Source organism: Clarias gariepinus, chromosome 4 (assembly GCF_024256425.1).
Source record: "Clarias gariepinus isolate MV-2021 ecotype Netherlands chromosome 4, CGAR_prim_01v2, whole genome shotgun sequence".
Classification (NCBI taxonomy): Eukaryota; Metazoa; Chordata; class Actinopteri; order Siluriformes; family Clariidae; genus Clarias; species Clarias gariepinus.
Window position 1 is genome coordinate 43,142,857 of NC_071103.1, and position 26,144 is coordinate 43,169,000.

General features: G+C 41.1%; 1 protein-coding gene across 1 annotated transcript in view; it reads right to left on the minus strand.

Moving 5' to 3' along the window:
- Positions 1–554: 554 nt before the first annotated feature.
- mybpc2b (myosin binding protein Cb) overlaps positions 555–26,144 on the minus strand; it is a 29,960-nt gene continuing 4,370 nt past the window's right edge. The window contains exons 5-28 of the mRNA XM_053494520.1: positions 17,882–17,999; positions 17,716–17,764; positions 17,554–17,613; positions 17,283–17,452; positions 15,052–15,184; positions 14,838–14,962; positions 14,556–14,661; positions 12,754–12,923; positions 12,418–12,583; positions 11,585–11,691; positions 11,034–11,063; positions 10,562–10,704; positions 10,107–10,266; positions 9,702–9,806; positions 9,415–9,603; positions 9,181–9,315; positions 7,687–7,854; positions 7,421–7,509; positions 7,047–7,242; positions 6,093–6,232; positions 2,467–2,626; positions 2,132–2,268; positions 908–1,094; positions 555–696 (exon numbers count right to left, since the gene is read on the minus strand). Coding sequence (XP_053350495.1) covers positions 671–696; positions 908–1,094; positions 2,132–2,268; positions 2,467–2,626; positions 6,093–6,232; positions 7,047–7,242; positions 7,421–7,509; positions 7,687–7,854; positions 9,181–9,315; positions 9,415–9,603; positions 9,702–9,806; positions 10,107–10,266; positions 10,562–10,704; positions 11,034–11,063; positions 11,585–11,691; positions 12,418–12,583; positions 12,754–12,923; positions 14,556–14,661; positions 14,838–14,962; positions 15,052–15,184; positions 17,283–17,452; positions 17,554–17,613; positions 17,716–17,764; positions 17,882–17,999 — 3,069 coding nt within the window. The 3' untranslated portion in view covers positions 555–670. The remainder of the gene's footprint in view (positions 697–907; positions 1,095–2,131; positions 2,269–2,466; positions 2,627–6,092; positions 6,233–7,046; positions 7,243–7,420; positions 7,510–7,686; positions 7,855–9,180; positions 9,316–9,414; positions 9,604–9,701; positions 9,807–10,106; positions 10,267–10,561; positions 10,705–11,033; positions 11,064–11,584; positions 11,692–12,417; positions 12,584–12,753; positions 12,924–14,555; positions 14,662–14,837; positions 14,963–15,051; positions 15,185–17,282; positions 17,453–17,553; positions 17,614–17,715; positions 17,765–17,881; positions 18,000–26,144) is intronic.

Sequence of the window (26,144 nt, forward strand, 5' to 3'; positions counted from 1 at the left end):
TGAAATTTTGCAGAAGGGTAATTTAAACTCTCTTCTAGGATTACACACTCATCATTTAACAATGGCAGTTATCATAATTTAAAATTGTCATACAAAACAGGAGTAGATTCAGAGTTTGGTAACATCTGCCAGTTGTGATGATAAACAGTCGTCTCTATTGGAAATATCTCTGAAGGTTAGATTATTCTTAATAGTCAGTGGAGCAAAAGCTAAACTCTCATGTTTTAAGTTTAAGGTTTGTCTTTTGTAATGTATTTCAACTGGACTGTTCCTGGAGAAGTCAGCAGTTCTAGCCTTATCAGAAGGCTGCCCAATATAAACATCTGACTAGAAATATGTGTTTGATATTAAGATCAGAAGTTTGCTCAGCTAGGTTTAGAATCCCATTATTAATATTAAAATCAAGTCTATTTTGGGTTTGTGGTCCAATATGGGACTAATATGACAGAATATGGGATTTAGTTTTAAAACTCAGATTTTAATTTACCTTAGAAATAGTGTCTGATGTAAAGATCAGATTTTATCTTTAAACAAAGTCTAGAACCACAGCAAAATGAAACCACAGTCAATGTTTATTTTTCTACTCCATCAATTGAAGTTGTGTTTAAAATTTTTTTTAAGTAAATCTTCATGTCTTCATTCACCCATTTTTAGTTTTTTTTACTTCTGTTCAGTCCTTCTTCTCCACAGTGACAGCTAAGACACACACACACACACACACACACACACACACACACACACACACACACACACACACACACACAGATTAGAAATACATAAAGCGGTAGAAAATGTAGAATTAGAAACTGTAGCCTGTCAAATAGAGAAAAAACACATATGTGCACACACAAACTCTCTCTCTCTCTCTCTCTCTCTCTCTCACACACACACACACACACACACACACCTTTGATCTCAAGTGTACACTCCACTTCATCTTGTCCAAGGTCGTTAACAGCCATGCAGCCGTATTTTCCTCCATCGAAGGGGCTCGGTTTGCGGATGTTCAGTGTTAATACTCCCTGATTGTTCTGCATCAGGTACTTTGGCTCGTCACCGATTATCATCCTGTTCTTCATCCAGATAATCTTAGGCTGCATGCACACACCCACGCATACACACACACACAAATACACAAATTACATAAAAAATATTATACCATGCAACATGTGCCAGAAGAACTTCTGTATCAGCTTCAGTTCATCACACATTAGGGTAAATAATTATAGCTAAATATTTGAAGCTAATAGGACTAAAGACTAGATTCTGAGTCAAATGAATTTTTTATATATATTAACCCACATTCATTTCTCACTCCCCGGGCATTTCTATTTTAATTTTTTTATTTAAATTTTCCAACCAACTTTTTCTATATTTTATATATTTGTACAGTATATATATATATATTTTGTTCTTATCTTCTGTAGCTATACTTTCTATAGCTAAGGTTTTTTCTATACTTTATTTAATTCCCATAAATTATTTTTTTTATTCTTTTTTTGGCTCATGAGCGGTCATATAAGCATTTCACTGCATATCGCACTGTGTATGACTGTGTATGTGACAAATAGAATTTGAATTTGTTACATATTTTGCTTTAAGGGACTGCATTTTTGTGTTCTGGTTATCAAATATATGTTCTAATGTAATCGGCATGTAAAAGATGGCATCTGACAATTTTGCTAGGTTATTTACTGTTTGCTTAGTTAATTGTCTACTTTGCTTTGTTAATTTATTAGGTTTGCAAAAACAAATCTGGAGATATAAATGTGTTTTCTTATTATTGGCGATGATAAAAAGAGTATAATTTAATTTCAAATTTCCAACCATGCCATTATCTACTGAACCAATGTGGTGCCAGACATCTTTTTCCATCCAATGAGCCATCACTGGGCCAACAGACAAAATTACAGTAGGTTGGGTCAACCACTGATGCCAATGCTGTCCCAACATATCCACTGCCGTTGGCCCAACATTGGCCCTTCAGTGGTGTGCTATCTGGATGTTACTCAAGTCCATATGCATGTGAAGGCAGATAAGTGAATATTTTAGGCAGTATAGTGTATATACAGTATATATATAATATATTTGTGTGTGTGTGTGTGTGTGTGTGTGTATGTGCACATCTTGCCTTTGGAAATCCTTTCACGGAGCAGCTGATGGCAGTACTATAACCTTGGACTGCAGATCTGTTTACTAACGGGGTGGTAAATTTTGGTGCACAGTTCATGTCTCTTTCTTTAAATGGAGCACGCTTAATCTCCAGACCTAAAAAAAAAAAAAAAAACTTTTATGATAGTTTCATCTACTAAAAATTGTGGTTGAAAAGGTTTATCTTTTATAATCCTTTATGTTTTACATTTACATTCATTAATAATTAAATAAAAATGGTTGTAAAGAAACAGGTAAATATGGAAATTGTCAATACACACACTCACACACACACACACACACACACACACTGACCCGACTTGCTGATGGTGGCCTTGTCCTTGCTTACACATGGGTCCTCACTCAAGCCACAGAGGTTCTCACTGAACACACGGAACATGTACTGGTTCCCCATCACCAGATCAGACACAGTGCAGTTAGGGCGGCGGTTGTGCTCGTACACAGTAAACCACTCCTGTAAGGGTAGATTATAATAATGCTCATTTTAATACAAACTGAGATAAATGGATAAAAAAGTCACAAAGTTAAAAAAAGTCACAAAGCAGTTTAAAAAAAAAAACAAACTTCTGTGTGTGTGTATATATATATCCTTCCTTAATCCTTAAGGCCACCAGCAACGATCGGTGCATTGGGGCAACGAGAGTTTTCCATTGCAGAGGGCTTTCGTTGTTTCCATAGCGGTTGTTTTTTTCCAGCGCACATCTCCTTTTTCATCCCGCACTTGGGAATCGGCAAGGGTGGAGCTCTAGACCTCCGGCTGTGAGAAGTTACAGCCTTACCCGGGAACCAAACCCGCAATCTCCGGATGATAGGGCGAGCAGTTTACCACTGCGCCACTCGGAGGAGATATATATATATATATACACTCAGCAAAAAAAGAAACGTCCCTTTTTCAGGACTGTGTATTTCAAAAATAATGTTGTAAAAATCCAAATAACTTTACAGATCTTCATTGTAAAGGGTTTAAACAATGTTTTCCATGCATGTTCAATTAACCATAATCAATTAATTAACATGCACCTGTGGAATGGTCGTTAAGACCTTAACAGCTTACAGAAAGTAGGCATTTAAGGTCACAGTTCTAAAAACGCAGGACACTAAAGAGACTTGTCTACCGACTGTGAAAAACACCCAAAGAAAGATGCCCAGGGTCCCTGCTCATCTGTGTGAACGTGCATTAGGCATGCTGCAGGGAGGCGTGAGGACCGCTGATGTGGCTAGGGCGATAAATCGCCACGTCCGCACCGTGAGGCGCCTAAGACGGCGCTACGGGGAGACGGGAAGGACGGCCGATCATCCTCGCGGTGGAAGACCACGTGTAACAACACCCGCACAGGATGGGTACATCCGAATATCACACCTGCGTGACAGGTACAGGATGGCCACAACAACTGGCCGAGTCACACCAGGAACACACAATCCCTCCATCAGTGCTCAGACTGTCCGCAATAGGCAGTCCATGAGGAGGAGATGCACTGCAGTACTTCAAGCAGCTGGTGGCCACCAGATACTGACTGGTACTTTTGATTTTGAGCCTCCCTTCATTCAGGGACACATTGGGAAACATTTTTAGTTTATGTCTTATGGTGTTGACTCTTTTAGTGTTCATACAAATATTTACACATTAAGTTTACTGAAAGTAAAAGCAGTTGAAAGTCAGAGGACGTTTCTTTTTTTGCTGAGTGTGTGTATATATATAAGCCACATTTCTGGTTATAGAGCTGCACGTTTGACCTTAAAGCACACACTTATACAAGTGTGTATATTATATATACAAAACAAATTTGTATATATATATATAATGTATAGATTTTATTTAAATCCCTTGTATAAGTGTGTGCTTTGAGGTCAAACGTGCAGCTCTATAAACAGAAATGTGGTTTAGTCAACATTAAGTACAATTTGCTGAGGTTACACACTATTCACTGATGGAGAAAATCTGCTTGTAGTAAGTTCAGTTCTAAGAGACTGTTGTCACTTGGTGTCAAATGCAGCCCAAGGCATCTTTATATAATATTTAGCCCTGATATTAAAGCATCCACCTGAATGTTGGGGTGTTACTGATGTGTCACCACTACAGAGTAAAACCCACCTCATCACCAAACCTCCATTAAACTAATTTAAATTTACAATAATATCATCAATGTAATAAGATTTAGTTTTAAGTAGTCTTAATATCAATTGTTCTTTGTTTTTAATATAAAGGGTGGATGGATAGCATGAAGTGTTTATGATCTGTGAATAGTCCTTAAGTTCAGTTTATAATAAACTTTTTTAGTTTACTGATGTTCATATTCAGGGTGTTTTAATACACGTAGCAGTGCTTGGCTCAATAATTTACCACTATACACTTAGAATGATATATAATGGCACGTTCCAGTATCATTCGGATGAGAAGAAGGTTTCGTCCTCATATGGTCTGAGGTTTGCTCAAATTTTTACCCCTGTCTGGTGTTCGGGTTTGTGGGACTCGTTTTCATGTTCTATTAATTAGTTTTTCGACTCATTGGCCTTGGCTCATTTTCTGTGAAAACATTTTCAATGACCACAACCATGTACATCCCCCCCTACACATTTATATTACATAGAGAACGTTCGGGTAAACTGGACCCAGGGATAATCAAAGTGAAAAAAAAACATTTTTTTTTGCTCCTATTCTATCGCATTTTTTATATCCCAAAATTGGGGACTGTATAAAATAAATATAGCTTTAAAAAAGATTCTTTGTTCAGAAGACATTGCAATTGAATTTGGAAGAGAGATACGGTGTATGATGATGTAAAGGAAGATGACCACATTTCTGAAAATTCAGAGTCTGACAGTGACTTTGAAGAAGAGGTTGAGAGTGAGCATCATCTAGTTCTTAAACCAAGATGAGACACAGAACCAGCACCTCAGCAGACAGCTCATACAGAAACAGAAATACGTCAGCTAGCATGTAAAAAAAAAAAAAAATTATATCAAAAAATGGTAAAATTGAATGGTCTTCTTGCCCAAGAAATGAACCACACTGCATGGCTGCCAATATGATGGCAGTTTCTCATGTGCAGGACATCAAGTCTTCTTGTGCGCTTTTTGTCCCAGATTCAATCCAGAAAATTATTTTGCAATAATTTAAAAGGAAGGCCTATTTTTTGGAATGAGAGGAAAGGAGATGGACCAAACCCATTCACATGCCCACTTTGGGATTCTTATCATTTCCATGCAACAACATCCCTGGAACTCTTCCACATAATTTCCAGGATTATCCACTTTGATAAACAAGATGACCAACAAGCTTGATGGCAGAGAGACAATCTAGCTGCCATCAGGATGGTGTGGGACAATATTACACAGAGGACCGCTTTCCCCTATTTTAAAACCCTAGGTTGCAGCCAGCAACAACAAAAAGAAATGCTGTGACGTGTGTAGACCCAAGATGGACAGAGAAATGCTATGTACATGCATTAAAAAGTACATACGCAACACATACTCAGTAAAACTCTGCCCCTCATGTGTTGTATAGGCTGGTATGAAAAGGCAATGTGTTCAGTGGGGCTGATGTGTTGGCTAGACTGTTTAGCTTGTGTTGTGTAAAATAACAAGCAGGGGTTAAACTTCTAATTAGGTTTATATAAATCAAAATCAATAGTTGCTTGTTGGTAAATCTGTTTATTTTTTCACTCATATTGATAATTGATCTTTTTAAATGCATTTTATAAAACTAAATGAGTGGTCTGTTGTAATCAGGATGAAGTAAGCATCTATTGAGTATGTTAATATAAAATTGATTGATCTTGTTGAATTAAAAACTACAGAATGAAGTGGGTCCACCAGACCCGGAACACTGGCTGAATAACAAAAATGTGAACACTGCACAAGGGTTAAATGAATCATCAGATAAGCAATGAACAAATTATATGAATAGAATGATTCCTCACCTTGGTTTTCATATCAGCTTTCTGGATGGTGTAGCCGGTGATCTCACAGTTTCCATCATCTTTAGGGGGCTTCCACTCCAGTGCCGCATTAAAGCCCCAAACATCTGTCACTTTTACAGCAATAGGTGGCCCTGGCTTATCTGTAAAGTAATAAAATAAACAATGCAATAACACTACATGCATATTTAATGTTTAATATTTAAAAATTAACTTTAATACAGTGTCCATTTCCATGATTTTAATTCAATTTACTTGAGCTTTAAAGCTATCGAGCAACAGCAGTGACCCTAAATATCCCTGTCAGTATAGCCAAATGCAAGTTATAAATAAATTAAATTACAACCAATTATCACAACACACTCAGACCAACAATAATGATGGTAAGAAAGAAGCTTTTCCTAGGAAGGCTTTTTACTAGATGTTGGGGAGTGGCTGTAGTGCTTAGCCTGTTCACTGGGTGCTGTAAAGGCCACTGGGGTGTTTCCACACCAACCATGTCTTCATGGAGCTGGCTTAGTGGATCTCATAGGGACATCATGCTCAAGCAGTATTTGGGCCTCTGAGGTTAGCAGATATTCCATACAATTGTGTGCTTCAGACTTTGAGGTAAATGTTTAAGATTGCAGCATATGAGTTTGATGGTCAAAGTCATGGTTGTCCACAAGTACAGTTATTCACCGCAACAGAAAGTTATTGAACTGTTATACAAACTGAACAGTCGAGGTTTATGGGGCTTGTTCAAGGGCCCAGTAGTACCAGCTTCATGCTGCTATGATTAAAACTCACAACATTCCAGTCAGGAATCCAACATCTTATCCACTGTGTTATCACCCTCCCTGAGATACATTGTATATTTATTGGAACGATAAGTGCTGTCTGAATGCGTTCCCCTCATTAAATACAGACTTAAAAATACTACAAGTCTCATTTAGACTGATTATTCTTTTAACTTACCCACAACACGGATGTCGATAGTGGCGCGGTCTTCCATGCCCTCAATTTGGAGAACTAATGTATATTTTCCTGAATGTTCTCTATCTGCTGTCCGAATGAACAACACTGAGTCAACATTGGAGTTTCTGACTCCCACTTTTTTAGGATCGATTGGTTCTCCATCCTTCAACCACTGAGCCACAGGGCGAGGTTTACCCTAAACACACACACACAAAACATACAAACAGTTGACTGGTTAAATTAGCCCTTTACCCATTACTGAGTAAGGTGTGATTACAAGATCATATAATGTAGATTTAAATTAATCAGATTGCCTTCATGATTATTTCAGAAATCCGTAGGAAGACCATGTGGACAGCAAAACACAAACACACCTGAAAGGGAATGACCAGGTTGATGGTTTCTCCCACTCTCTTGATGTATTTGGTTCTCAGATGGCGAGGAAGGCGGATTTTAGGATGCTCTGATAGAATTTAAAAATTAATTTAAGAGAGTAACAAGATACAAATGTATTATTTTATCCCATTTAGCCATTACGCCAGGTATGACAAAATTACTGTTATATACCAGTCCCACAAATATAAAGGTTTTTAGTACATCTTTAGTATCAAAGTATATTTTCTTATCAAATTGTTTTTACCCATGATCTCCCTGACTGTGACAGGCTGGGCAAGGAATGCAGGAGGGCTTTGGCCTGCAATATTCACCGCTACAACACGGAAATTCATCTTCTCTCCTGTTGGCAAATTCCTTACCACATAGTTCTGACGGTCCACCAGCTCAGTATTTGCCACCTGCCACTCCGTATCTGACAAACAAACAGTAAAAACACACCTGCATAAAGGAACTGTAGTAAAGAGAAATAACTAGTTTATTATTAGAGATTATCAAAATATATTCTGATCCTTTCTGAACATTTGATTCTGATCTTAATCTAATACAGATCTCACCTCTGATCCTCAGCTAACCTGTCAGCCTGATAGTGATCTTGATCATGAACCTGATCTGGATACAATTTCAGATCCTGGTTCAGTTCTGATACTCATCTATCCCCTGATCTTGATTTATCCCATTATTCTCTTCTCATAAATGAGCTCTTAAAATTGAAGTGGATCCACCTTCGGTATGTCCAGTTCTATCCTGTTCTAGTATCTACAAAAGGGGGCAGGGCATTTTCATATTTGGCTCCAAAGCTTTGGAATAGCCTTCCAGACACTGTTCGGGGAGCAGACACGGTTTCCCAATTCAAAAGTAGGCTCAAGACGCATCTCTTTAATCTGGCATACGCGTAACTCAACCCATAACCTCATACTCCATTACACTTATCCTGAATGGCAACTACGCTAATTCTCTCCATCTTTTCTGTATTTTTCTACCCATCCTGAGACATCTGGAGATTGTGCCAGCTTCAGTAGACAAAGGCCAACCCTGCGAGGTTTCTAAAGCATCTTGAGAAGGACCAGCTCCAGCTAGATTCTGCTTTATGATGGCTGGAGCTACACATCCTGCTCCTGTGCTTCCAGTGATCTGACCCCATCTGCCCTCTGCACCGACTGCTGAACTGAATCTACACAACTTCTGATATATTGAACTTTCACCTGCACAACACACTTGATGTTATTTCTATCTGTTATCACCCAGATGAGGATGGGTTCCCTGTTGAGTCTGGTTCCTCTCAAGGTTTCTTCCTATTGCCATCTCAGGGAGTTTTTCCTTGCCACTGTCGCCGTCACCCTTGGCTTGCTCATCAGAGACATTTCATTCATCATTCATTCATTTCATTATTATCTAGACACATTTTTCTCACACATACACACTTCCAAATATTTTCTTTTCTTTTCTTTCTTAAAAAAAAAAAAAAAAAAATCTTTCATTTTTTTCTTGTGAAGCTGCTTTGGGACAATGACCATTGTTAAAAGCGCTATATAAATAAAATTGAATTGAATTGAATTGAATTGAATAGTATCTGTCACACTGGTCTAAGTTGGTAGTTTCCAGCTGCCCCACTGTTCTTTAACCTAACAGCAGCATCTGGTGATGTGAAGGATTTAGTGCCAAGAACAGTGCCAAGTTCCCTGGGCTGTCTGTAATCTGAACCTCTGGTTCTCAAGCAGTCATGCAGATTTATACATACCTCCCTCTTTGCAGTATTCAATGACATATCCATCCAAACCACCAGCGCCAATTTTTTCTGGAGCCAGCCATTTCAAAGAGCATGTTGTGTCAGTCACATCTTCAACCGTTAGCTTGGTGGGCTCACTAGTAGGAGCTTGGAATGAGAAAGGGGGAAATCAGAGGTCACAAGAGCACCAGTCAATCATGAAGGGAGTACAACACAAACTGGGAGTTTATGGTTGGGGTTTATTACCAATTGGCATGAAAGGTTTGGAGTTGACACTTGGTGCTGAGACTCCGATACCATTGACGGCATAAACTTTCATCTCATATAGAATTCCCTCGATCATTCTCTTTGCTTCATACTTTGTGTCCTCATACACATCAAAGTTCAGTTTTGTCCATCGTGATGATCCTTTTTTCTTCCTCTCCATCAGATAACCTGAAGAAAATGTTTCTGTTGAGCGTCCCAAACTGACCTTCCATTCGTCCCTTACTGATCACTAATATAATATTTTATTTTACAAATAATCACTTTACCCTTAAGTGGGGCCCCTCCATCGAATTTGGGTGCCTCCCAGGTGATAGTAGCGCAGTCCTCTCCTACTGCGATACACTTCACATGTTCAGGAGGGTCAGGAACATCTACACACACACACACACACACAGAGTGTTATAATGGATTAGGGCCAGGGGTAGCTCAGTGATTAAGGCATTGGACTACAGTTTAGGAGATCCCAGGTTCAAAGCCCACAACCACCATGTTGTCCCTGTCGGGCCCTTGTGCGCGGCCCTTAACCCTCAGATGTGTAATGAGATAAAAATGTAAGTCGCTCTGGATAAGAGCGTCTGCCAAATGCCTAAATGAAAATGATTAAATGTGTGAATTTTACACACATGCACTGGTGATAAAGCTTTACAGTTTGTGTGTTGTTTATTCCTCACCCACTATTTTGATGAACAGGTTAGCTTTATCCTCTCCTGCTGGATTAGTCACAGTGATGCAGTAGTTTCCTTCATCATCTCTCTCTGCCCCCTCAATGACAAATGAGCTCAGGCCTGTCCTAGTCTCAACTCTGACACGCCCTTCTGTCGCTGTTACTTGCTGTAAAGGAGGAGAAGACAGTTACAAATAAAGTATTTTTTAATCTTCCTCAAATCCATCTGAAATTTGTCTCCAGTCTTTCTTAGATTTGTCTTCAACTCATCTCTGATTTGTCTCAAGTCTCTTTCAAATCTATCTTACAGTAAGTCTGGCTCAAACGGAAACGTGTCTCAGATTCATTTAAAATAAGTCTTCTATCAGTCTCAGGCCAGTCTCAAATTTGTCTTAAACCTGTTTCAGATTGGTATTACCTATGTGTGTGTGTGCGTGTGTGTGTGTGTGTGTGTATGTGTACTTCTTCGCCCTTCTTCCAGCACACAGTAGGGGCAGGCTCTCCTGTGATCTCAACATCAAGGCGAAGCTTGTTTCCAGCGACAACTATAATTGTGTTTTGAGAGACAATGTTGCCCGATACATCAAGATGGATCTTAGGAGGTTCTGATAGACACAAAGACAGGAAGAAGAATAGAGAAAGACAGGAAGAGAAAGATATACAAAAAGACAGAAACAAGAAGAAATTAATTGGACTGTTTAATTGTGGGCAAACAGACTGAGAAATGAGTAAAGGATTAATATTGATTATATGATAGATAGATAGATAGATAGATAGATAGATAGATAGATAGATAGATAGATAGATAGATAGATAGATAGATAACTTGATTGATAGCCTGACTGACTGTGTGTCTGTCTGATTGATTGACTGGCTGACCGATTGACTATCTGATTAATTGATTAATTAATTGATTGATTGATTAATTACTCACCTTGCCTTGGCACATAGTCAATCTTGATTTCTGAGAAGAAACAAGAAGCAGGAAATAAGATAAATAAATAACAAACTTAAAAATTACTTTTTAGAAAGTTCTGAAATATAATATTATTTATTAAAGGTAATTAATATTTTTTTTCCTTTATTTAACCAGGCAAAAAAGATTAAGAACAGGTTTCTTATTTACAGCTGTGCCCTGGCAAAGGCTGAGCCTTTTGGGGGAAGTAGGGGAACTCATCAAAATAAAACATTTTAAGAAATATAAACGAAATTACGAAAAAAGAAAATTAAAGCAAAAACAGTAAATAAGTTAAATATTAAAAAGATTTAATAAATAAAAACAATATATATATATATAACTGACTGTCACTAAATATTTTATAAAAACTAGGAAAAGATGATAAAATTTTTTATCTTACCTTTTCATACCTGGATTAGCATGTATTGGGAGACATTTTGTCTGATACACTTTCATCTTTTTTTTTAAATGTCCATTGTATAATTAACAAATTATTAATGAATAATTAATGGTTACTAAAATCTCACCCAGGAAGTTGAGTTTGGCGGAGATGGATAGAGCGTAGCCATCTGGAACAAACGTATAATCACCAGCATCACTCGGCTTCACATCATCTATAGTCAAACGATGAATCCTACACACACACACACACACACACACACACACATTTTGATATATCCAAGAAAATTGTTTTTATTTTTGTTGAATATTTATCATACTTATTATAATTATGTTTTTAGATGGTTTAAAGTTTTCTTATCGAGTATTTATCTCAACAATCAGTGATAGCTTTCAATAAAGCAAAATGTCACTGATAAGTGGTTTTCTTAAGGCTACACAGCTGTTTAGTCCCTTGTGTTCTCCGTACATTGTAAAAAAAAATGCTCTTATTTTATAATCACTATTAAACATAGCTTTAAACAAAGTTTGACTGTTGCTTTATTTTACATTTAAGTGATCTCCCAGCATGCTCATTGATTTTCTTTTTCCAACCATATTTCTTACTCAAAAATGATGGTTTACACACCTTTCAGATTTTAATAATGTGTTGGAAATTTCTTACCCCAACCCACACCCTCAGAATATGACTTCTGACATGGTTGTGTAAAAGATAAGAAGCTCTTCACTGCATCAGGTTAAATGACTTGTTGCAGCCGAACTGTATTAATCACTACAGTGATTATAAAATGGTAGAGTCTTAACTATTAGCTTAGCTTACATCCAGGAAGTGACTTTTTTGGTGTTTAATTATTGACACATAGCTGTGCTATAAGTAAAATTGTGTGTGTGTGTGTGTGTGTGTGTGTGTGTGTGTGTGTGTGTGTGTGTGTGTGTGTGTGTGTGTGTATGTGTGTGTTACCGGCCAATGTGTGTGATTTTGATGCGGTCACTCGCCAGAACTTCCACGCCATCTTTAAACCACTTTCCTGTCACTTTCTCATCTGAGACCTCACACTTAAACATGGCCTGCTCAGCTGACTTCACTGTCAGGTCAGCTATACTCTGTAAAATCTCCAACTCCTTCTCTGCTCAAAGACAGAGGGACAGACAAGGTGAGAATAGAGACACAGGGAAAATGAGAAAGAAAGAGAGAGAGATAGAGGACAATGTAGCATGTGTTGAGACATGCATAGGGAGGAATATAGGAAGAGAGACATATCATCAGATGTACAGACAGACAGACATATATATTTACCCTCCACAATCAGCTCTCCTTTAGTGTGTCCCCCGGTGGTGAAGGCATGGTACATTCCTGTATCATCCAGGGTGGCCTCCTGAATTATCAGTGTGTGGCGCACCCCATCTTTCTTAAAGCGATAGTGTATATTCTTATCATCACGGCTCAGCTCCTGATCCTCATAGCACCTACATGCACACACACACACACACAAACACACACACACACACACACACACGCTCATTTAACCTCAGCTTCCAAAAAAAAAATTATGGTAATGTGTTTGAAATGTGAGATATCTGTAAGGAATCGCCACTAGAGGGCACTTTTTGTAAGTCACGCTGAATAAGAGCATCTGCCAAATGCCTTAGTTTTAGTTTGGCAGACTCAGTTTCCCAGAAGACACCTCGGTCAGGTGATGCGGGAGCTCACCTGAACCGAGGCAGGTCATTAAATGTTCCATAAATGGCTGGTTAGTCTGGGAAACTGGGTCGAGCACTAAATGTTTGTTTGCATGGACTGTCTATGCGGGCACTTTGTTTTGTATTTTGGTTTTGTTTTATATTGTTTTTCTTGATTTAGCCTGTACCATAACTAAGAAGCATGTCCCAAGGCACTAGTTGTGTTCATATGAAATGAGTGTGGAGCTGACTTGGTCTTGTGCAGTCTTGTGTGTTTCTCCAGGTTGTCTAAGTCTCTGTGTCTCCCTAGTCTCTTTATGCCTCTGTGTCGCCCTAGTTCCCCTGTGTCGCCCTTCAATAACTACCTGGACTCCATATTAACATCAATTAACATCAGCTATTATAGCTGAACTGCCTCCCACCCTACACACTGTATAAATGCAGATCATTTACTGCTTTCTGTTTCACCCAGATGAGGATGGGTTCCCTGTTGAGTCTGGTTCCTCTCAAGGTTTCTTCCTATTACCATCTCAGGGAGTTTTTCCTTGCCACTGTCGCCCTCGGCTTGTTCATCAGGGACAAACTGACCATTTTGATTCATACAAATTCACATTTCATACAAACTTAAATAATTCTTTTGACTATGTAAAGCTGCTTTGCGGCAATGAAAATTGCTAAAAGCGCTATACAAATAAAATTGAATTGAATTGAATTGAATAGTTCCCCTGTGCCTCTGTGTCGCCCTAGTTCCCCTGTGTCGCCCTAGTTCCCCTGTGCCGCCCTAGTTCCCCTGTGCCGCCCTAGTTCCCCTAGTTTCCCCGTTGCTCTAGCCTCTGTGTTTACCTAGTCTCTTTGTGTTTCTAGTCTCCCGTGTTTCCCCATGTTTCTAGCTTCTGTGGCTCCAGCCCCAGTGTCTTAGTCTCCCTGTGTCCCATTTCAGCTCCATGCTTAGCTTGTCTGCAATGTCCTGTTTTCTTCTTTAAGCCTGTGTTTCGCCATGGGGCTTATCTTTTGTTTAACAGGTATTAGAGCCTGTGTTTTAGTCTGTAAGCCTGTGTTTCGCCATAGGGCTTATCTTCTGTGTATTGAGTATTAGTACCTGTGTTTTCGTCTTTAAGCTTGTGTTTTACCATCAAGCAAATGTCCTACCAGATGTGTCTCACCATAGTGCCTTGGTGATGTCTGATGCCGGTTATGATGTGCAAGTGTTCATTATGTTTCTTTATGTCTTTGCATGTATCTATTATGTCTTTGGTCAAAACACCCCTCTGCGCCTATGCCTGCCTTTATGCCCACCGCAAACCAACAACCATTACCACCCCGTTCGTGACAATATCCATATGTGTTGTGTAAGCACCATATAAATTAATAGCAAGTATGTATGTATGAGTATGTTTAAAACTGTGTATGTTTTCCAACCAGATGACATGTGCTCCTTCCTCTGAAACCTCTATCTCGAACTCCACCCTCTCTCCGACCACCACCTGATAGTCGTCCAGCAGCTTTGTAATTGTAACTGGTGGCTCTGAAAGACACACAGACACACATGCAATATTAACACACAATATTGTCACACACTTTCTATGTATTTGAACATCTAACTTCACTAGCATGCGCGCACACACCCACACACACACACAATACACACACACACATACACACACACACACACACACACACACACACACACACACACAGTACCTTTCACATAGATCTCAGTGAAACACTTATCTTCTCCAATCACACACTCGTAAGCTGCATCATCAGCCAGGGTGCATTTATTAATTGTAAGAGTGCGGACATTCCCACTGGCTTCCATAATATATCTACAACATGGAGACCCATCAGTTGTGAGGAAGCAAGCACCCTTTAAGAGCTGTCAAACTTAAGAAAATGTGTGTAATGTGTGTCTCACTTGGCTGAAGGTTTAATCTCCTGTCCATTTCGGAGCCATTTGACCTCAGCATTGGGATCTGCAACCTCCACACGAAGCACAACTTTCTTTCCCTTCATTACAGAGTAAAACTCTTCCAAACGTTTCAGAAATGCTACACACACGCACAAACAAATATAGCACATTTTTTAGATGAATGACTTGGAAGCATGAACCTAGAATTCTGGAAAGCATTTCTTTCAATTTAATAAAACCTTGAAGTTTTCATGTTTAGATGAGTGGACAATGAGGGGTTTGAGGAGTGGGTGTGGATAGTGAGAGAGTGGAGTGAGTGTGGTGTAGATATTGAGAAGATGGAAGAGTGTGTGTGGAGGGTGAGAGGGTGAAAGAGTGGGTGTGGTGAATTAAAGGGGGAGGAGTGGGTGTGGACAATGGGAGGATGGAGGAGTTTGTGTGAATGGTGAGAGAGTGGAAGTGTCGGTGTGGATGGTGAGCGGGTGGAGAAGTGGTTGTGAATGGTGACAGGGTGGAGAAGTCGATGTTGAGATGATGGAGGAGTGTGTGTGGATGGTAAAAGGATGAAGGAGTGAGTGTGGGAGAGAAAATGGAAGAGTGGGTGTGGAACGAGGTGCATAAGGGGACCTGAAAAGAAAAGCTTGCACTTTGTAGGAAGGGTTCACCAATAGGGGTTAGAGTTTATTTGTAGGGTATGTGAAGTGGTAGTGATGTGAAGGGGTATGATGGACCTAATCAAAGGAAGATAACAATACTGTATAAAATATTCATGGATATATCCAGTAGTGTGAGGCTTGGTGCAGTATATACATTGCATTAGGAGGGAAGGTGGTGCTGGAGCCAGTAATATCAGCACAGCATCAGAAAGACATTGAGAATTGTAAGGTCTCTGCCCCTTCACCATTCATGGGGAATCCTTTTTCCAACTGGGCTCACTGTTAAACCCTTGAGTAAAAGTAATTAATTGTCAAAAATTCCAGCCAAATGGAATTTGTACTGGTCTTAGTGGACTAGTGCACTAGTAATTTGGAGCGAAATTCAACTAAGTCCCCCTGAAGACCACCTCTTACCATTACAAGCATAGAGGTTGCCTCTTTGCCCTGAGAACCAAGTCCTTTCTTCAAGAAAAGTCTTTCTTCAGTTTTTTTTTTAGCTTATACACAATCGGTCCGTTGTTCATGTGAAGCCTGCAACTATTAGTTCTTCTCTTATTTCCTCATACACTTTTTTTTTTCTTAAAGCACTTTCCAATTTCTGCTGAATCTCGGTGAATGTCCAAAATGCTGAAAAAACGCTTTTGTGTCAGAGCAGAGGAAAAGGGGTATAAGAGCTCCCATTTCAGGTACCGTGAGATTGTAAAACCCAGAAACCTTAAAGATTACATGTCTGTAGGATGGACTGCTCCCTGGCCTTAGTCAGGTGGTAGGGGTATGTGGGATAATGGAAACGTAAGCCAGCATGTAATGTTTGATGATTCTCATCTGTGTTATAACCATAAACCTATTTTATGTTTTTGTTTTCACTCAGTGACACTATGAGGCAGAGGGAAATGGACCTGTTTTCATATTCACCTTAAATTTGAAATTAAACACTGTAAGATATATGAAGTGCAAGTTTTGTGCAATTAACATAAGCAGTGCACACTAATAGGCTTACATGAAGGATGAAAAGGAAAAAAATAAGAACAAATCTCTGGTAAAGCTTGCACATTTCCTGAGTTTCCATGGCATATACCTTTCTTTAGAGGGCTTTTAGAATATGGCTAAGGAGCTATGGGAATAGGGTTGTGGTGGGCTTGGAAAAATTGTATCAGGGGATTTGGAAAATCTGGCTGAGGTGCTGTCAGACTGTGGTTGAGGGAAATTTGGGAACATGGGTGGGTTTGTGACCTTTATTGCAAAGACTGAGAGGGTACGGTGAATGTGGTTGATGAGTTTTTGAGAACTGGTTGAGAAGCATTTAGGAATGTGCCTGAGAAGGATTTGCATATTGTAGGAGCTTTGGGAACAAGTTTGAGATGTGGTGAAGGGTGGTTGATAGGGGTTTGGAAACACAAGTAAAAGGCTTTCATGAATTTTATTGAAGGGGCAGAAGTTGTTGTTAAGAGAGTTATGTGTCTCTAAGACTTAATAGTGAGAGTGATGAGACCAATAGCACTTTTCGTAAATTTAGATGTGTTGCACAAGGACATCAGGAAGAAAGAATCAGCATCTGGAAAAAAAAAATAACACTCTCACCTTCACTGTGTTTTTGCTCAACAGGCTTCAACTTCTTCAGATGTTTCAGCATTCCTCTCAGATCGGTGATTCCATATTTAAATGCAATTTTCTCATATTCACTTGGGTGGGCATTTTTCAACAGCTCCCAAATCTCGTTCTCATCAACTACTTGTGTCTGTTTCTTAGGCCTGACACACACACACATATACACACAGAGTAATGTAAGGTAGATGCACGTTTATGTGTTAAATAGAGCACACATATGATCTGTTGAAAGAACGATTACTACTTTTTAGTGGCTTTGAGCAAAGCGCTGAAGTCCAGCTCTCCTTCATCCTCACCCGCATCACTGGAATCACACATTTATAAATAGACACTTTATATAAACACACACCAGTATTCCACAATACACTTTATACAAATACTCACGTTCATGTACACGCATACTTACGCTCGTTTAAAGGCAGAAAGAATGTCCTGGGATTGATCTTGTTCAGCAGCTAAAAGCACAAATGTCAGACACTGCTGTAAACTTAATGACACATCACTGAGTGAGTGTAACCCTAATGGTAGAGTGTATGTGTGTGTGTGTGTGTGTGTGTTGGGGATGGTATTACCTTCTACAGAGATCTCAAAGGTGCAGCTGTCACATTTATCTTTTGCTGTCACTTCACACCTGTAACCTCCTGCATCGCCTGGCTTCACTTTCACTAACTTCATCTCATAAGTATACACCTAAACACACACACACACACACACACACACACACACACACACACACACACACAGAGAGAGAGAGAGAGAGAGAGAGAGAGAGAAAGAGAGATCACTTGACACTTCGACAATTGTTATGAGCCGTGAGTGACTGTAAGATCAAAGCTTATCAGGGTGTGTTAGAGTGACCAAGAAGGATTCACAGCTTTCCAGCATGACCTATATATTTTTTTAACATGTCAGAAAACATGTCTCTTTTTTATAAAACTTCAGCTTTATATGACCTGTAGGTCCACTGTCTGTTCTGGAAACAGATATGTGGTGACTAGCTCCAGCATGGTATTACTGAAAATGATGCTTTATTATTCTTCTGTAATTGTTGTTTCTGAACAGCCAGGTCTTGAAGTTTATGTGTTTAAAGCAGAAAAAAATGGACAAGCATAAGGGTCTGAAATTCTTTAACATAGGTCAGAATGTGATGTCTAGATGTGTCAGGGGTGGGCGCGGAGAGAGAAACGACCCAATAGCAGAAACAGATTTCCTTAAAATAGCCATTAGTTTATGCACCAGAAATGAATAAGCGCAAACTGGAAGAGCAGTGCAAGTGAGCGTATGTGTATGCGAAAGAGAGCTTGGACGAGTGTGGGAGATGTGTGTGTGTGTGTGTGTGTGTGTATGAGAGAAAGAGCTGCTTGTGTGTATGTGCGTGTGCGAATGGTCCGGGAAGTAGTCAAGGGATGTCCTATGACGCAATGGGGAGACACGTTGATGACGTCGGGGAATCCTCTGGGAACCCGATAGTAGCGCGTGCGCGAGAGATTACTCAAAGATTGCTCCAGGTGTTCCTTTTCCCGGCGCAAGCTAAGAGTGCGAGTGGCGTGAATGTTGTACCGCAAAGGCGGAAGTGCGCGTTAGTAGCCGAGGAGCGACGCGGAGAAGCCAGCGTGGGTCCCAGGTGAGTGCCGTTGGGCGGAGATGCAGCCATGAGCACAAACACATCTGTAGCGCTAGCTCAAAATCGTAATCCAAAACACAAGCAGGGTCATACACGAAGATCAATCCGAAATCGGGCCAGGTAATCAGGGGCGAAGAGGAGCGAATTATCCAATTGAGTAAACAGGGGTTCTGCAACGGGCAAAAAAACTAGCTAGCTGAACACACTAGCAAAGATAATACGGGGCACACGAGCGAGACACTGCGGCGCTAGGTGAATCCCTCTGCGTGCTTATAAAGCAGAGGGATGATTACTTAATTAGTACAGGTGTGCTGTGATTAAAAGCAGAGCGCGTAGAGGGAAATCTCTGGAATGGATTTAGGCCTTTGAGTCTAGTTAGCTCGTGACAATACCCCCCCTCCTACGGATGCCACCTGGCGTTCTAGCTGCTGCGTTGGGGTGTCCCCGAGATGGCAATAGGAAGAAACCTTGAGAGGAACCAGGCTCAATCAGGGAACCCATCCTCATCTGGGTGATAAAAGATAGAAATGATATAACATCATTTGTGTTGTGCAAGTCCTCTTTGTCTTTCGGCTGTTCACTTTCAGGGGTCACCACAGCGAATCATTTGCCTCCATCTAACCCTATCCTCTGCATCCTCTTCTCTCACACCAACTAACTTCATGTCCTCTCTCACTGCATCCATAAATCTCCTCTTTGGTCTTCCTCTAGACCTCCTGCCTGGCAGTTCCAACCTCAGCATCCTTCTACCGATATATTCACAATCTCTCCTCTGAACATGTCCAAACCACCTCAATCTGGCCTCTCTGACTTTATCTCCAAAACATCTAACGTGGGTTGTCCCTCTGATGAACTCATTCTTGATCCTATCCATCCTTGTCACTCCCAAAGAGAACCTCAACATCTTCAGCTCTGCTACCTCCAACTCTGCCTCCTGTATTTTCTTCAGCGCCACTGTCTCTAAGCCGTAGAGCATTGCTGGTCTCACCACTGTCCTGTACACCTTTCCTTTCATTCTCGCTGATACTCTTTTATCGCACAACACACCTGACACTTTTCTCCACCCATTCCAACCTGCCTGTACCCACCTCTTCACCTCCTTTGAACACTCTCCATTGCTCTGGACCGTTGACCCTAAGTACTTAAAATCCTGCACCTTCTTTACCTCTGCTCCCTGTAGCCTCACCGATCCTCCTGGATCCCTCTCATTTACACACATGTATTCCGTCTTGCTGCGGCTAACCTTCATTCCTCTGCTTTCCAGAGCATACCCATACATGCAGACCAACCTCCACCTTGAACTCACATCTACAGCACATCTTACCACTGTCTTACAGCTCTCATACATGTTCTTCACCACTCTAACATACTTCTCTGCCACTCCAGACTTCCTCATACAATACCACAGCTCCTCTCTTGGCACCCTGTCATATGCTTTCTCTAAATCTAAAAAGACACAATGCAACTCCCTGTTACCTTCTCTGTACTTCTCCGCCAGCATCCTCAAAGCAAATATTGCATCTGATGTACTCTTTCTAGGCATAAAACCATATTGCTGCTCACAAATGCTCACCTCTGCCCTTAACCTAGCTTCCACTACTCTTTCCCACAGCTTCATTGTCTGGCTCATTAGCTTTATACCTCTATAATTGCCACAGCTTTGCACATCTCCCTTGTTCTTAAAAATTGGCAGCAATACACTTCTCCTCCATTCCTCTGGAATCCTCTCACTCTCCAGGATCTTGTTAAACAAACTTGTCAGAAACTCTACTGCCACCTCTCCTAAGCACTTCCATACCTCCACAGGTATGTCATCAGGACCAACAGCCTTTCCACTCTTCATCCTCTTCAACGCCCTTCTCACCTCAATTCTACTAATATTTGCTACTTCCTTTACAACAGTCACCTCTTCTACTCTTTGTTCTCTTTCGTTTTCCTCATTCATCAACTCCTTAAAGTACTCCTTCAATCTTCCCATCACCCTCCTGGCATCTGTCAGTACATTTCCATCTCTATCTTTAATCACTCTAACCTGCTGCACATCCTTCCCATCTCTATCTCTTTGCCTTGCCAACCTGTACAGATCCACCTCTCCCTCCTTACTGTCTAGCCTAGCATACAAGTCCTCATATGCTCTTTGTTTGGCCTTTGCCACCTCTACCTTCACCTTACTCTGCATCTCCCTGTACTCTTGTCTACTCTCTTCAGTACTCTCAGTGTCCCACTTCTTCTTAGCTAGCCTCTTTTCCTGTATACACTCCCGGACTTCCTCATTCCACCGCCAAGTCTCCTTGTCCACTTTCCCCTTACCTGATGATACACCAAGTACCCTTCTACCTGTCTCCCTGATCACATTGGCTGTAGTTGTCCAGTCAACTAAAAGCCCCTCCTGACCACCCATAGCCTGTCTCAACTCCTCCCTAAAGACTTCACAACATTCTTCCTTTCTCAGCTTCCACCACTTTTTCCTTTGCTCTGCCTTTGTCCTCTTCACCTTCCTCACCACCAGGGTTATTTTACACACAACCATTCTGTGTTGTCTGGCTACACTCTCCCCTACCAACACTTTGCAGTCACTGATCTCTTTCAGGTTACAACGTCGACACAAGATGTAGTCGACCTGAGTGCTTCTGCCTCCACTCTTATATGTCACCCAATGTTCCTGCCTCTTCTGGAAGAAAGTATTTGCTACTGCCATTTCCATCCTCTTTGCAAAGTTCACCACCATCTGTCCTTCTACATTCCTGTCCTGAAGACCAAACCTGCCCATCACATTTTCATCACCTCTGTTCCCTTCCCCAACATGTTCATTGAAGTCTGCACCAATCACCACTCTTTCACCTCTGGGGATGCTCTGCATCACTTCATCTAACTCACTCCAGAATTTCTCCTTCTCGTTTAACTCACATCCTACCTGTGGGGCATAACCACTAACAACATTGAACATTATCCCTTTAATTTCCAGCTTCAGACTCATCACCCTATCTGATACTCTCTTCACCTCTAGAACATTCCTTACAAACTCCTCTTTAAGAATAACTCCTACTCCATTTCTTTTCCTATCCACACCATGGTAAAACAATTTGAACCCTGATCCTAAGCTTCTAGCCTTGCTACCTTTCCACCTGGTCTCCTGGACACACAGTATATCCACCTTCCTTCTCTGCATCATATCAACTAACTCTCTTCCCTTCCCTGTCATAGTCCCAACATTCAAAGTCCCTACTATCACTCCTAAACTTTTGCCTTTCCTCTTCTCTCTCTGCTTTTGAACACGCGTTCCTCCTCTCCTTCTTCGACCAACAGTAGCCCAATTTCCACCAGCACCCTGTAGGTCAACAACACCAGTGGCGGTCGTTGTTAACCCGGGCCACGACCGATCCGGTATGGGAATTATATTTGTGATTTGCATCATTGATTTGGCAAATGTTTTACGTCGGATGCCCTTCCTTATTTAAATTGACATTAAGTCCAGTTCAGCATAGGGATGAGTCAGCAGCTGCAGAGGGCAGATGGGGTTTGGGATCACTGGAAGCACAGGAGCAGCATGTGTAGCTCCAACCATCATGAAGCAGAATCCAGCTGGAGCTGGTCCTTCTCTGGATGCCTCAGGATTGTCACAGGGTTGGCCTTTGTCTACTGAAGCTGGTACAATCTCCAGATGCCTCGGGATGGGTAGAAAAATACAGAACAGATGGAGAGAATTAGCGTAGTTGTTATTCAGGATAGGTGTACTGGAGTATGAAGTTATGGGATGAGTTACGTGTATGCCAGATTAAAGATATGCGTCTTAAGTCTACTTTTAAACTGGAAAACCATGTCTGCTTCCCAAACACTGTCTGGAAGGCTATTCCAAAGCTTTGGAGCTAAATATGAAAATGCCCTACCCCCTTTTGTAGATTTTGAAGTTCTGGGAACTACCAGAAGTCCGGAGTTTTGTGATCTTAAGGAGCGTGGTGGATTATAGCGTATCAGAAGACTGGTTAGGTATGTGGGAGCTAAACCATTTAAAGCCTTGTATGTAAGTAATATTATTTTGTATTCAATCCTAAACTGAACAGGTAGCCAGTGCAGGTATGATAATATTGCGGTTTAATTATTATATTTTCTTGATCTAGTGAGAACCCTGGCGGCTGCATTTTGGACTAACTGAAGCTTGTTTATTGAGGATGCAGGACAACCACCTAGTAATGCATTACAATAGTCCAGTCTGGAGGTCATGAATGCATGAACTAGCTTTTCTGCATCAAATACGAATAAGATGCTCCTAAGTTTGGCGATATTTCTAAGATGGAAAAAGGCTGTTTTTGTGATATTGGAAATATGATTTTCAAAGGACAAATGACTGTCTAATATTACACCCAGGTCTTTTACTGTTGAGCTGGTAGTAACAGTACATCCTTCAAAACGGAGGCTGAATTGTAAAAGCTGTTGTGTGCTGGTTTTTGGGCCGATAAGTAATATCTACATCTTATCTGAATTTAGTAAAAGAAAGTTATTGGTCATCCAATCTTTTATGTTCTGGACACACTCAGTTAGTCTAGATAACTTGAGTATTTCGTCTGGTTTTGTTGAGATATATACTCAGCAAAAAAAGAAACGTCCTCTGACTTTTAACTGTTTTTACTTTCAGTAAACTTAATGTGTTAATATTTGTATGAACACTAAAAGAGTCAACACCATAAGATATAAACTTAAAATGTTTCACAATATATCCCTGAATGAAGGGAGGCTCAAAATTAAAAGTACCAGTCAGTATCTGGTGTGGCCACCAGCTGCTTGAAGTACTGCAGCGCATCCCCTCCTCATGGACTGCCTATTGCAGACAGTCTGAGCACTGATGGAGGGATTGTGTGTTCCTGGTGTGACTCAGGCAGTTGTTGTGGCCATCCTGTACCTGTCACGCAGGTGTGATATTCGGATGTACCAATCCTGTGCAGGTGTTGTTACACGTGGTCTTCCACTGCGAGGATGATCAGCTGTCCTTCCTGTCTCCCTGTAGCACTGTCTTAGGCGTCTCACAGTGCGGACATGGCAATTTATTGCCCTAGCCACATAAGCATGCCTCCCTGCAGCATGCCTATTGCACGTTCATGCAGATGAGCAGGGACCTAGGGCATCTTTCTTTGGGTGTTTTTCACAGTCGGTAGACAAGTCTCTAGTGTCCTGCATTTTTAGAACTGTGACCTAAAATGCCTACTTTCTGTAAGCTGTTAAGGTCTTAACGACCATTCCACAGGTGCATTTTAATTAATTGATTATGGTTAATTTAACATGCATGGAAAACATTTTTTAAACCCTTTACAATGAAGATCTGTAAAGTTATTTGAATTTTCACAACATTATTGTTGAACTACACAATTGGGTATCATCAGCATGACAATGGAAACTAATCCAATGTCTTCTAATGATGTTACCCAAGGGAAGCATGTATATTGAGAACAGCAGAGGTCCTAAAACTGACTCTTGTGGGACCCCATATTTCACTGTCATTACACCAGATGGTTCTCCATTTAGATCTACAAAATTGTATCGATCAGACAAGTATGATCTAAACTATTTTAATGCCTGCCCCTGAATACCTATATGATTTTGTAGGCGATCTATGAGAATATTATGATCTATAGTGTCGAATGCAGCACTAAGATCAAGTAAGACTAGTATTGAGATGCAGCCTTGGTCTGAAGCTAAAAACAAGTCGTTTGCAGTCTTAACTAGTGCAGTTTCTGTACTATGATGGGGCCTGAAACCTGACAAAAATTCTTCAAGGATGTTGTTTTCCTACAAGAATGTGCAAATTTGAGCTGATACTACTTTTTCTAATATTTTTGATATGAACAGAAGGTTTGAAATTGGTCTGTAATTTGTTATTTCATTCACGTCAAAATTAGATTTTTTTAAGAAGTGGCTTAATAACTGCCAACTTAAAAGGTTTAGGGACGTGACCTAGATATAATGAAGAATTAATTATGTTTAGAAGTGGCTCTCCAACTGTAAGCATCACTTCTTTTAAAAAGGTGGAAGAAAAAGCCTGCCCCAGCGGGTGACGATGATGTCCTTATAATGCCTGCAGCTAACGACTCAGAAATGTACTTTTCCAACACGAAAGGGAAGCCATCGATGAGTAAAAAGAGGCGCCCTTGGGGTGGAGCTGTGCCGGGCAGAAGGTCGATTTCGCAGTCATAGGGACAATCAGGAGAGAGATAAATGGTCCGCGACTTGCTGAACACGACCTCGAGATCTACATAATCATATGAAACCCCAGAGAGATCAGGGAACTTCTCACAGGCGGCTATGGCGAGGGTAGGGGAGAGAGCAGACTTCAAGCAAGAGGCCAGGCAGAGGGGGTGCCATCTCAGGATGGTGTTGTTTTGCCAGTCTATGTGGGGGTTGTGGCGAATAAGCCATGGGCGCCTGAGAACCAGCTGAGACTGAGCCTGGTTCATGATGAGGAAGGAAATTTCTTCCGTGTGATTGCCAGAGGTCCTCAGGGTAATCAGAGCGGTTTGATGGGTGAAAAGCAGAAGCGGGGTTCCATCAAGGGTGTTGACAGACAATGGAGCATTCAAGGGGTGAGTGAAAATGCGCAGTTCTTTGACTTTTGTGGCACTGATCATGTTCTGGTCGGACCCAGAGTCGACGAGGGCGTAGGCCACATGGGACTGACTCCTAAGAAAGCGTGTGACAAGAAGAATGGGACAACCTCTAGGCAGTGGTTTTTGGGCGCCCCCCTCCAGTGTGCCTAGGTTCACTGGGGGGGCCTTGCTTTTAACGGACACTGTAGACGCAAATGTCTGACCTGGCCACATTAAAGGCATGCTCCAGCCTGAACCTGGTTCGTCCGACCTGCATTGCTTCAGCCGGGGGGCTGGCTGGCCTGATTGGGATAGAAGAGACACCGGCTTTGAGCCGGGGGTGGTTCGAAAGGCGGTGTTGCTCTCTAAGCCTTAACTCTACCCGCCCCGCAAGGTCCATCAGACCGCTCAAGTTGTCAGGGAGCTGCTGGAATCTTAGCTGGTCCTTGACTGACTTTGAGAGCCCGTTCATGAAGGTGTCATACAGAGCCTGGGTGTCCCATTGGGTGGCGGCCACCAGGCTTTGGAACTCAATGGCGTAGTCATAGGCAGATCGGGCGCCCTGACGGAGCTCCAGTAGTGTTCTGGCAGCCTCCCTCCCAACATCGGAGCGGTTGAATACCCTCCTCATTTCTT